The 13639-nt window shown below is 39.5% G+C and overlaps 1 protein-coding gene across 3 annotated transcripts in view; it reads right to left on the reverse strand.

Annotated features, from left to right (window-relative positions):
* Positions 1-13639, reverse strand: part of LOC118013187 (protein NPAT) — a 54864-nt gene that overhangs the window by 16038 nt on the left and 25187 nt on the right. For 2 of the 3 annotated variants that reach the window (XR_004679949.1, XM_035008860.1), the window contains exons 5-10: positions 12139-12179; positions 11066-11308; positions 10034-10115; positions 1514-1601; positions 920-1011; positions 745-838 (exon numbers count right to left, since the gene is read on the reverse strand). Coding sequence is in view for 2 of the 3 variants with exons in the window: in XM_035008860.1 (XP_034864751.1) it covers positions 745-838; positions 920-1011; positions 1514-1601; positions 10034-10115; positions 11066-11308; positions 12139-12179 (640 nt within the window). In the remaining variant the exon portion in view is untranslated. The remainder of the gene's footprint in view (positions 1-744; positions 839-919; positions 1012-1513; positions 1602-10033; positions 10116-11065; positions 11309-12138; positions 12180-13639) is intronic. The other variant, XM_035008861.1, reaches the window with a different exon arrangement.

Genomic DNA, 13639 nt, shown 5'->3' on the forward strand with positions numbered 1-13639 from the left:
AAAAAAGAAAAAAGATAAATTGTTAAAGTCTTCTTTTACCAGCTGATGTTCTTCCATCTTCACCATCACTAAATAGCAACAGTAACTACAATCCCATCTTCCTTCTCTTGGCAGTAAACTTCACACAATTTATTCATTTAGTTAGTAACCTTTCTTTTTTAAAGTGTTTTGTTCGTTTTACTTGGATTCATTATATACCTTTAACACGGTTTCTTCGTTTCCTTACATTTTTATGCAGTTTCTCCACGTTGGACAGTAGTGCGTTGCGACACAAACATACCACTTACGAATCTTTAAGTGTCGAGTACTTAGATATCCCCTGACCGACTGCTGTACGGCTACAGTAAACTGTCTCACTGAAAACGTGGAAGAATTAGAGCTATTAAATGGGTCAGAGATGTCTTACTGCTTTTACCATTTAAACAGTACAATTTACACTGATTATATGTTCTCAAGAACAGGTTACATTTATGTTTGGATAATGAAGAAAATCTTTATCTAAAATTATTATCTTAAATAATTTTATACATCTGTTGGCAATGGTTTTTTTTTTTTGGTCAAGATTTTATGTTATTTAAGTAATCTCTATACCTAACATGGAGCTCAAACTTCTAACCCCAAGATCAAGAGTCGCATGTTGTACTGACTGAGCCAGAAGGCACTTCTTGGCAATGGTTTTGAAATGAAACCAAAATACCATCAGTTTTAACTAGGAGTATATGCACTACAAACACACACCCTAACCTGTACCTGAAGTCCCAGGAGTTCATCAATTGAAGTCTCTGGTTCCGTAGGGTTGCTCTCTGTTTGCTTAGGTATTTGTGCAATATTGTTGTCGCTGTAATACAGAAAGAAAAATTTTTACCATAGCTCTCAATTAGATGAAAACAATTAGGCATCATCAACACACATAGCTTACCTAGTCAAAAATTTATTAATGTTTTCCGCAAGCTTTTCTTGAAGAGACTTGTTACTTAATATTTTTTCTCGTGCATTTTCAATAACCATTTGCTGGAAAAGAAAGTCAATATTAGTAAAGGAACAGGGCAGACCTTCTAGTTAACGGGAGCTAGCTAGTTTTAATAAATCTAGGTGGAAACTCAGAAGTTACCGTGACTCCGTTTGTATAAATACTTGAATACTACACAAGTGTTACCACAGGTCCCTCACCAACTTTCTTCACTGATTACAAAACAGTTCCAAACTCCAAATTTTCATACAAGGTTTTTAATAATGACTCCAGTAAAATGGCCTACTATGTTGCATAATCCAGCACCCACAATGTATTTATTGTTCCCTAAACATAGCACTGCTTCTTACCTGGGGCACTCGCACAGGCTATCTATTCTAAATGGACTGTCTCCTACTCATACACTTTACTACGCTCTATCCCAAGGAAATTACCCTGGAGTTTTACAGAAATACTGTAACACACACACACACACGCATGTAAATATCACTATTTTAAAACTCAGGAATATCTAAAACTGCAAAGCTTGGTAAGGTCACTTACTTTTTCTACTGCAAATGCATTTGGATCCTGGAAATTCCGTATCGTTGAATGAGGCCCAGACAAAGTGTTACTTTTCCTTTGAGATTCACTGAAACACATTTTAAAGCTTGTCTTTTAACTAGTATGAAAAACAGATTCAATGATAATTACATATAGAGATATAAATCTTAAGGTCATGGAAGAACAGGTATTTTCCCTCCCTGTGGTAGCAACAAAGGGCAAGAGTAGAAAACCATTACTACACCGGCATTAATAAGAAATGACTCTGAGGTCCAGCTTTACCAATTGCTATGTGGTCTGTAGCAAGGTAAGTTCTATTTGTTTTATCTTTGAGGTTTATTTATTTGACAGAGAGAGAGAGAGAGAGTGCTCGAACGCATAAGCACAAGCAGGGGGGAGCGGCAGGCAGAGGGAGAAGCTGGCTCCCTGCTCCCAGTTCTGACTATTTGACCTACTTTATAACGGGGTAAGATCAACTGCATTATTGGGTTTATGATAGAACCGAATAAGGGGCGCTTAGTGGCTCAGTCGTTAAGCGTCTGCCTTCGGCTCAGGTCATGATCCCAGGGTCCTGGGATCGAGCCCCGCACCGGGCTCCCTGCTCCGTGGGAGGCCTGCTTCTCCCTCTCCCACTCCCCCTGCTTGTGTTCCCTCTCTCGCTATCTCTCTGTCAAATAAATAAATAAAATCTTAAAAAAAAAAAAAGAACCGAATAAGATGAAATACGTGTAAAAACTATTTTTTTTAAATTTTATCTTTTTTTTTGAGACCGTGCACACAAGCTGGGGTGTGGGGAGAGGGCCAAGAGAGGAGAGAGAATCTTTTTTTTCTTTTTGCAGTTTATTATAATTCTTAATATCTTTCTTGGCAATTTTTTAAGATTTAAATTTAATTAACATATAGTATATTATTAGTTTCAGATGTAGAGTTCAGTGATTCATCAGTCTTCTGTAACATCCAGTGCTCATTACACCACATGCCCTCCTTCACGCCCATCACCCAGTTACCCCATCCCCCCCTCCTACCTCCTCTCCAGCAACCCTCAGTTTGTTTCCTAGGATTAAGAGTCTCTTACGGGGCGCCTGGGTGGCTCAGTTGGTTAAGCGACTGCCTTCGGCTCAGGTCATGATCTTGGAATCCCTGGATCGAGTCCCGCATCAGGCTCCCTGCTTGTCAGGGAGTCTGCTTCTCCCTCTGACCCTCCCCACTCTCATGTGCTTTCTCTCTCTCTCATTCTCTCTCAAATAAATAAATAAAATCTTTAAAAAAAAAAAAAAAAAAAGAGTCTCTTACGATTTGTCTCCGTCTCCGATTTTGTCTTTTTCCCTCCCTTCCCCTACGATCATTTTGTTTCTTAAATTCCACATAAAAGTGACATCTTATGAAAATTGTCCTTCTCTGGTTGACTTATTTCACTCAGTTGCGAGAATCTTAAGCAGGCTCCACACCCAGCATTGAGCCCAATGTGGGGCTCGACATCATGACCCTGAGATCACTACCTGAGCTGAAATCAAGAGTCAGACGCTTAATTGACTAAGCCACCCAGTGCCCCTGTGTAGAGATTTATAAAAAGGCCAAAGTTTCTATAAATGTTAGATACTGTCATAGTTGTTTTATTATTAAAACAATAAAGGAGGCTGAGGTCAGCGTTGAATGAGAGACAACCAACAGTAAAAACAAAAATATCCATGGCATGGCAGTTAAGAAATTACAAGAAGTATTTAAAAACTATTATCTCTCTTTTCTGAAATATCCTTCAAACAAAGACACACAGGTTAAGGCAGAAAGAACTTTGGTCTCAAAGACTCCCTGAAAAAATTTCTGACCTTAAAAACTTGAAATATGTGTTTGTGGACATGCTAGTATTATTCCTATTTATTTAAAAAATTGATTGATTTATTCATTTGAGGGACAGAGAGAGAGAGCACAAGCAGGGGGAGTGGGAAAGGGAGAAGGCTCCCCAGTGAGCTGGGAGCCTGATATGGGGCTCGATCCCAGGACCTCGAGATTATGACCTGAGCTGAAGGCAAGATGCTCAACCACCTGAGTCATCCAGGCGCCCTAAAAAAACACACTTATTTAAAAAAATCTGAGATACCACCAATCTTTTTTTTTTTTACCACCAATATTTTTAAATTTAATTTTATTATGTTGTTAGTCCCCACACAGTATATCATTAGTTTTTGATGTAGTGTTCCATGATTCACTGTTTTCGAATAACACCCAGTGCTCCATGCAGTACATGCCCTCCCTAATACCCCTTACCAGGCTCACCCAATCCACCCCCCCCAAACCCTCAGTTTGTTTCTTGGAGTCCACAGTCTCTCATGGTTTGTCTCCCCCTCTGATTCCCCCCCTTCACTTTTCCCTTCCTTCTCCTAATGTCCTCCATGCTATTCCTTATGTTCCACAAATAAGTGAAACCATATGATACTTGACTTATTTCACTTAACAAAATCTCCTCCAGTCCCATCCATGTTGATGTAAAAGTTGGGTATTCATCCTTTCTGATGACTGAGTAATACTCCATTGTATATATGGACCACGTCTTCTTTATCTATTCGTCTGTTGAAGGGCATCTTGGCTCTTTCCAGTTTGGCTATTGTGGACATTGCTTCTGTGAACATTGGGGTGCATATGGCCCTTCTTTTCACTACTACTGTGTCTTTGGGGTAAATAACCAGTAGTGCAATTGCTGAGTCATAGGGTAGCTCTATTTTTAATTTTTTGAGGCACCTCCACAGTTTTCCAAAGTGGCTGTACCAACTTGCATTCCCACCAACAGTGTAAGAGGGTTCCCCTTTCTCCACAACCTCTCCAACATTTGTTGTTTCTTGCCTTGTCAATTTTTGCCATTATTAACTGGTGTAAGGTGGTATCTCAATGTGGTTTTGATTTGGATTTCCCTGATGGCTAATGCTGATGAACATTTTCTCATGTGTCTGTTAGCCATTTGTATGTCTTCTTTGGGAAAGTGTCTGTTCATGTCTTCTGCCCATTTTTTGACTTGTTTTTTTGGGTGTTGAGCTTGAGAAGTTCTTTACAGATCTTGGATATCAGCCTTTTGTAGTGTCATTTGCAAATATCTTCTCCCATTCCGTGGATTGTCTGTTTTGTTGACTGTTTCCTTTGCTGTGCAGAAGCTTTTTGTCTTGATGAAGTCCCAAAAGTTCATTTTTGCTTTTATTTCCCTTGCCTTTGGAGATGTATCTTGAAAGAAGTTGCTGTGGCCGATGTCGAAGAGGTTACTGCTTATGTTCTCCTCTAGGATTTTGATGGATTCCTGTCTCACATTGAGGTCTTTCATCCATTCTGAGTTTATCTTTGTGTAGGGTGTTAGAGAATGGTCGGGTTTCTTTCCTCTGTATATAGCTGTCCAATTTTCCCAGCATCATTCATTGAAGAGACTGTCTTTTTTCCATTGCATATTTTTTCCTGCTTTGTCGAAGATTATTTGACCATAGAGTTGAGGGTCCATATCTGGGCTCTCTATTCTGTTCCATTGATCTATGTGTCTGTTTTTGTGCCAGTACCATGCTGTCTTGGTGATCACAGCTTTGTAATATAACTTGAAATCCAGCAACGTGATGCCCCCAGCTTTTTCTTTTTCAACATTTCCTTGGCGATTCAGGGTCTTTTCTGATTCCATACAAATTTTAGAACTGTTCCAGCACTTTGAAAAACGTCACTGGAATTTTTATCGGGATGGTGTTGAAGGTATAGATTGCTCTGGGCAGCCTAGACATTTTAACAGTATTTATTCTTGCCATCCATGAGCATGGAATGTTTTTCCATGTATTTGTGTCTTCTTCAATTTCTTTCATGAGTGGTCTGTAGTTCCTAGAGTATAGATCCTTTACTTATTTGGTTAGCTTTATTCCGAAGTATCTTATGGTTTTTGGTTCTATTGTAAATGGAATCGTTTCTCTAATTTCTCTTTCCACAATTGTTAATGTCTAAGAAAGCAACTGATTGCTGTGCACTGATTTTGCATCCTGCCACATTACTGAATTGCTGTATGAGTTCTAGTAATTTGGGGGTGGAGTCTTTTGGGTTTTCCACATAATGTATCATGTCACCTGCAAAGAGAGAGAGTTTGACTTCTTCTTTGCCAATTTGTATACCTTTTATTTCTTTTTGTTGTCTGATTGCTGTTGCTAGAACTTCTGGTACTATGTTGAACAACAGTGGCGAGAGTGGGCATCCTTGTTGTGTTCCTGATCTTAAGGGAAAGGCTCTCAGCTTTTCCCCATTGAGGATGATATTCACTGTGGATTTTTCAAAGATGGATTTTATGAACTTGAGGAATGTTCCCTCTATTCCTATACTCTGAAGAGTTTTAATCAGGAAAGGATGCTGTATTTTGTCAAATGCTTTTTCTGCATCAATTGAGAGGACCATATGTTTCTTCTCTCTCGTCTTATTAATGTGTTCTATCACATTGATTGATTTGCGAATGCTAAACCACCCTTGCATCCTGGGGATAAATCCCACTTGGTCGTGGTGGATGATCCTTTTCATGTATTGTTGGATCCTATTAACTAGGATTTTGTTGAGAATTTTGGAATCCATATTCATCAGGGCTATCGGTCTGAAATTCTCCTTTTTCATGGGGTCTTTACCTGGTTTGGGGATTAAGGTAATGCTGGCCTCATAGAATGAGTCTGGAAGCTTTCCTTCTGTTTCTATTGTTTGAAATGGCTTCGGGAGAATAGGTATTATTTCTTCTTTGAATGTTTGGTAGAATTCCCCAGGAAATCCATTAGGCCCTGGACTCTTGTTTTGGGAGGTTTTTGATCACTGCTTCAATCTCATTACTGGTTACTGGCCTATTTAGGTTGTGTTTCTTCCTGTTTCAGTCTTGGTAGTTTATAGGTTTCTAGGAAGGCATCCATTTTTCCAGGTTGCTCAATTTATTGGCATATAGTTGATAATAATTTCTAATAATTGTTTCTATTTCCTTAGTGCTAGTCATGATCTCCCCCCTTTCATTCATAATTTTATTAATTTGGGTCCTTTCTCTTTTCTTTTGGGATAAGTCTGGCCAGTGGTTTATCGATCTTACTAATTCTTTCAAAGAACCAGCTTCTAGTTTCATTGATCTGATCTACTGTGTTTCTGGTTTCTAATTCATTGATCTTTACTCTGACCTTAATTATTTCTCTTCTAATGTATGGCTTACGCATCGTTTGTTGCTTTTTCTCCAGTTCTTTAAGGTGTAAAGTTAGTTGGTAAATTCGGGATTTTTCTGTTTTTTTTTGAGTGAGGCTTGGATGGCTACGTATTTCCCCCTTAGGACCGCCTTTGCAGTATCCCATAGTTTTTGGACTGATGTGTTTTTGTTCTCATTGATTTCCATGAATTAAGTTCTTCTTTGATTTCCTGGTTGACCCATTCTTTTTTTTTTTTAAATTTTTAATTAACATATATTATTTGTTTCAGGGTACAGGTCTGTGATTCATCAGTCTTACACAATTCATAGTGCTCACCATAGTACATACCCTCCCCAATGACCCAAGCATTCTTAAGCAGAGTGGTCTTTAGCTTCCAAGTGTTTGAATTCCTGCCAAATTTATTCTTGTGATTGAGTTCCAGTTTTAAAGCATTATGGTCTGAGAATATGCAGGGAACAATCTCAGTCTTTCGGTATCAGCTGAGATCCATGTGTACTCAAGAAGAGGGAGTGTTGGGCGCCTGGGTGGCTCAGTTGGTTAAGCGACTGCCTTCAGCTCGGGTCATGATCCCGGAGTCCTGGGATCGAGTCCCACATCAGGCTCCCTGCTCGGCAGGGAGTCTGCTTCTCCCTCTGACCCTCCTCCCTCTCATGCTCTCTGTCTCTCATTCTCTCTCTCGCAAATAAATAAAATCTTAAAAAAAAAAAAAAAAAAAAAAAGAGGGAGTGTTCTGTTGTTTTAGGGTGGAATGTTCTGTAAATATCTATGAGGTCCATCTGGTCCAGTGTGTCATTCAAAGCTCTTGTTTCTTTGTTGATTTTCTGCTTAGATGATTTGTCCATTGCTGAGAGTGGAGTATTGAGATCTTCTATAATTAACGTATTATTATCAATATGACTCTTTACTTTGGTTAACAGTTGGCTTATTTAGTTGGCTGCTCCCATGTTGGGAGCGTAGATATTTACAATTGTTACATCTTCTGGTTGGCTAGACCCTTTAAGAATGATAGTGTCCTTCTGTGTCTCTAACTACAGTCTTTAGCTTAAAATCTAATTTGTCTGATACGAGAATTGCTACTCCAGCTTTCTTTTGAGGTCCGTTGACATGGAAGATGGATCTCCATCCCTTCACTTTCAGTCTGGATTTATCTTTAGGTTCAAAATGAGTCTCTTGTAGACATCATATGGATGGGTCCTGTCTTTTTATTCAATCTGTAACCCTGTGCCGTTTTATGGGAGCATTTAGGCCGTTCACGCTGAGAGTGATTATTGAAAGATATGAATATATTGTCATTATGTTGCCTGTGAAGTCCTTGTTTCTATGTATTGTCTCTGTAAATTCCTATTCTATATCACTGCTGGGGTCTTTCTGCTTTTATAGAGCCCCTTTAATATTTCTTGCAGGGCCGGCTTAGGGGTCACATATTCTTTCAGTTTCTGCTGGTCTTAGAAGCTCTGCATCTCTCCATCCATTCTAAATGACAGCTTTGCTGGATGAAGTATTCTTCACTGCATATTCTTCTCATTTAGTACCCTGAATATGTCTTGCCAGGCCTTTCTGGCTTGCCAGGTCTCTGTCGATAGGTCTGATGTTATTCTGAAGTTCCTCCCTCTGTACGTAAGGAATCTCTTCCCCCTAACTGCCCTTAAGATGGTTTCCTTGGTTCTAAGATTTGCAAGTTTTACTATTACATGCTGGGGCGTTGGTCTGTTTTCCTTGATCTTGGGAGGGGTCCTCTCTGCCTCTAGGACATGAATGTTTGTTTCATTCCCCAGATTAGGGAAGTCCTCAGCTATAATTTGCTCAGCTATATCTTCTTGTCCTCTCTCTCTCTCCACCCCCTCAGGGATCCCAATAATTCTGACATTGGAATGTTTCATGGAGTCACTTAATTCTCTAATTCCATGGATTTTTAGCTGTTTTTCCCAGGCCTCCTCTTTTTCCTTCTTTTCTATCAATTTGTTTTCTAGATCACTAATTCGTTCTTCTGCCTCACTTACCCTAGCTGTTAGAATACCTAGATTAGATTGGATCATTGATAGCATTTTTAAGTTCTGCCAGTTTCGCTTTCATTTCTGCCCTTAGAGACTCTATGTTGCCATTAATCGATTTCTCCATTCTAGCTATCATCTTCATAACTGTTACCATGAAGTCCATTTCTGACATCTTGATTATATCTGTATCCATTTGTAAATCTGCGGCAGAAGTCACAGTCTCTGATTCTTTCCTATTTTGGGGGTTCCTCCTCCTAGTCATTCTGTTGAGGGGTGGTTGAGGGAACGTAGAGAGTCCAAATTATTGACTACAACCCAAGCAAGATGCACCTGTTTTGTAGGGACCTTAGGGTTGCTGGCCTCTTGTTCTCCCAGCCTGTCTTCTGAGGGAGAGGCCTGCCACGCTGTTACTCAGGCAACACTGTTTGGGCAGAGTTGCCCTGCCCCCTGTGGCAGGGGATGGGCTCAGTGAAAACCGGGTTTGGGGGCTTTTGTTCTCTGGCGGCTTTACCTGGCAGCTTTCCGCGTCTCTTCTGAAGAGTCAGAGCAGCAGTGACCATTTCCAACCCTCTGCCTCAGAACAGAGATCGCAGTCTGTTCTTCAGTGAGTTCTCCAGGCCACACTATCTCCGTTTCTGTCTGTGCTGCTATAAACTGCAGTGTCCTGGGTTGTGTGTCCCTCAGCAGCACTCCCAGTCCTTGGCTCCAGGTTGGGGCACGTCTCTGCCCTTTGTGCTTCTAAAACCAGCAGCTGCACCCAGTTCACATGTGCGGCCCTGCTGCTTCAGGTTTCAGTTCAGGGGGCTGCCCTAAAGTCTTTTCCCCACTGCTACTGATCTGTGAATCTGTGCCCCGTCCCTAGTGTGAGAGGCTTTCACCCACCGGCAGTGCAGGATCCCGACGGCTACCTCCTCCTTCCAGTTTATCTTCTGATATGTGCCCATGGAATCACGGCTGCCCACTTCATACCTTGAAACTAACTGCCTGTGATATTCTGTTTGTAGAGATCCAGATAGGTCTTCTTACATCTCAGGCTGATTTCATGGGTGTTCAGAGTGGTCTGGTAGATATCCAGCTCAATTCAGAGGATCGGTTGGAATAGGGTCTCCTTTTCCTCCGCCATCTTTTGTCCTCTTGATACCACCAATTTTAAGATAGATTTTTATGTACTACTACAGATTTAAAGTGTAGTAATGTGAATGTGAGAGAAAAAGCATTTTAGAATGGGTATAATAATAAATAGTCCCAGGAACCAAATCCATTCTTGTTATTTTATTCATAATGTAAACATGGTGGTGTAATTCTTTAATTTTAGTGGTTATTGGAAACTTGTCTGTTCAAAAAGCATTTACCTTTTGCGTCTAGCAGGAGACATTACTGTGGTCTGAGTTTTCTTTTCCTGAGGACCAGGAATGATATTTAAAGCCTCTCCAGCTGTATATAAAGAAAACAAAGCATCATGTCAAGGATATGAAATAGTTTCTAAGACTGAATTAATGGAATAAGTAGCATTACATAATGATTATTATTTTATATTAAACTCAGCATACACTGAATGCTTTACGATGTGCAAGGCACTGTAAAATACATTAAGATGAGTAATATATACTACAACTTAAGGCTTTATAATACAGTATTAAGTAGAGTAGTCTCAACCAAAAATAACATGGCAGAACAGAGGAAGTGTAAGAAGTATAAACTAAGTGTATACTATAGTGTGCGTATACCGTTTTTTCTTTTCTTTTCTTTTTTTTTTAATACAAAGCGTTTTTACCCAGCGGTGTAAGCGAGCCTGGAGAAAAGATGGAAATGAGGGAGGATGTAACGGATGGTGATATATTTTAGCTGCACAGAAGAGAAAGAAGATTGGTCTAAGAAGTGAGATAGCTGAGACCTGAATTTTTATTCCAACTGTTATTAACTAGTTTTTGCCCCTTACTATCATGTGTTTTCAATAGTTTCAAGGATACAACAAGATATACCAGATGGTCTCTAAGTTTATGCCTAGCTCTCAGATTCATAGAAATATGAAAGATTTGTAACATGCAGAAATGGAGGTGTACTGGAAGAACATTCCTCACTGTAGAACAGACTGCCATGAACAAAGATAAGGAGATGATCAAATGTAATGTGTATTACTTTTAAAATCAAATATAACAAGAGTCTTTTCTATCCTTCAGTTAGAACAGAAATAATCCTAGATTAAAATGTCTCATAAGTATAGTAATAGGTTTACTTTAAGGCAAACCTACCCAAAGTGTATTCTACTTCCATCCTGTCTTTTTTGGTTTTTTTTGGTATAATTTTATAAAACGCATATATAAGTGTAGCGTATCATCTATTTATACAGTTACAAAATTTCAGAGAAGAAAATTTAAACTTACTGGCAGCAGTGTCTTGTGGCTGTGAATGGTTGACCACTATAAAATTTGATCTCAAAGGAGCTGAAATCTGGCCAGCCGGCCTCATAACCTGTGTAGCTGCTGGGGGAGGAGGTGGAGGAGGAGGAGGAGGAGTACACTGTCCTGAAAGATACGCTAAAGTCAGCAAGTCTGAACTGACAGGCGCTGCTTGAGCGGCAAGCCTTCTCTGTCGTTTGATTTCTGCAATTCCACTTCTTGTTCGGACTGAAACACATGAGCATTTAAAAGTAAACTGTTGGAGTACTCTGGCAATTTTAACAAGTCTACATGATACATGTCCTACTATTTAACATGTGAAATCTACAGATTAAAAAAGAGCCCTTGAAAGTATCAGCTAAATTTATGTTGAAATTATCTGGTAATTCCCTATGAAACAAACTGAAGTGAGTACAGCTGACCCTTATACAGCACAGGGGTTAGGAGCACCGACCCTCTGTACAGTTGAAAATCCAACTATAACTTAGGACTCCCGAAAAACCTAACGAATAGCCTAATGTTGACTAGAAGCTGTGCCAATAACCAATAGTTGATTAACACATATTTTGTATGTTATACTGTATTCTTACAATAAAGCAACCTAGAGAAAACAAAATGTTATTAAGAAAACCACAGGAAACGAAAATACATTTACACTCCTGTACTGTATTTAGAAAAAAATGTGTGAATAAGTGGACCCATACAGTTCAAAGCAGTGTGGCTCAAGGGTCATCTGTACACACAAACTGCATAAATCTACGAGTATATTTCTTCTGTAATAATTCATACTGATAATACCTCTACAAACCTTTGAAGTGAGAATTAAAAAGATGTGAATACATGAGAGCCACTGAAAAAAAATAGGGAGTATTTCAAATGTTTATTTCTACAATAAATGAAAATACTTCCTATTATAATAACTGAACTTAGAAAAGCAGTAGTTTAAACAAAATAGATACTTAGCGCAAATGTACTGTTAATGAAAATGTTCATCTGATAGTATGTATGAGTATGAAGTAATTCTGAACATTATTTATAGTTTAAAGTTGAATACCAACCTCTCTGATTAGCAACAAAGCCTGGGGAACTTTGCATGCTCCTAAAAAATAAAACAAAATAGTTAGACATGAAAATATTTCTGCTGCCAAGATACATTCTAATTTAGTAACAGACCTGAAGTAAACTGAATTAAAGGCAATAGATCTCTCTCAGACAAAAAAGACAAGCGCATTTATTTTGGGGGGGGTGACCAAATCTTACTTGCTTTAGAAGAGTAGCAGGTAAGCACACTCATGCACATATGATTTTAATCATCAAGCTTCTATCCAGTGCAGTATGCATTAGAGAACTCTGACATCCCATCAAGAATTTGACTTGACTTTAGGAAGTCTATATATTTAAGAAAGTTGTGCATAATTACCCTTACCACTAGAGATACCTTCCCAGAGAGATTCTGATTTCGCATAGGACTCCATAAATACTCCAGAATCCCAAAGTTAACTTCAAAGGACATCCTGATTTTATCAAATTTATGACTATAAACTATTTTATCCAGCCTCTAACAAGAGAAAAAGGTAAACATATAATTCATAATATAAGGTGATTCTCCTTTTATTATGGTTACCCAATCATGGATACTGCTATCTTCCTGGGAAATCTGTTAAATAAGTCTCTACCAACAAGAGCAACAAAACTTACTAAACTGATTAAGCACTTTTTTAAAAGATTATTTATTTGAGAGAGAAAGAGAGAGGGGGGAAAGAGACAGGGAGAGTGAGAGGGAGAAGCAGACTTCGCACTGAGCAGAGAGAGTCTGACGTGGGGGCTCGATCCCAGGACCCTGAGATCACGACCTGAGCCAAAGGCATACGCTTCACCAACTGAGCCACCCAGGGGTCCCTGAATAAGCACTGTTAATAACACACAAACCACCCTGGAGAATACCTGGCGAAGAACCTTTTATTTTTATGTAGTACCTTGTCAATAAGATATCTCAGTAACTTATAAATATTTATAGGTGTTAAACTGTGAATGTCTTTTTTAAAAAAAGATTTTTAGAATTTATTTATTTAGAGAGAGACACCGTGTGAGCAGGGGGAGAGGCAGGGGGAGAGAATCTCAAAAAGACTCCCTGCCGAGGGGGGAGTCTGATGCGGGGCTCCATCCCAAGACCCTGAGATCAGAACCTGAGCAGAAATCAAGAGCTGGATGCTGAACTGACTGAGCCGCAGGTGCCCCAGATTGTGAATGTTTTTGAAAGAGTGTCTGAAAGAGAGGAAATGAGTTGAAATGGGGGAAAACAGGTGAGACTGTCCAATGAGATGTGGCACAAAGTCAGACAGAAAGCGTTTGGGGCCACTTCAGGGTTTAAACCGAGGAAGGAATGGAGCCCCTGCTGAGGTGGTTTTTTTTACAGATTTATTTATTTTACAGAGAGAGAGAAAGGGAGCAGGAGCACAAGGGCAGAGGGAGGGAGAATTCCAAGCAGATTCCCTGCTGAGTGCAGAGCCCCACATGGGGCTCAGTCTCACAACCGTGAGATCATGACCTGAGCCAAAA

Source organism: Mirounga leonina, unplaced genomic scaffold (genome assembly GCF_011800145.1).
Source record: "Mirounga leonina isolate KUSES-001 unplaced genomic scaffold, KU_Mleo_1.0 Mir_153, whole genome shotgun sequence".
Lineage (NCBI taxonomy): Eukaryota > Metazoa > Chordata > Mammalia > Carnivora > Phocidae > Mirounga > Mirounga leonina.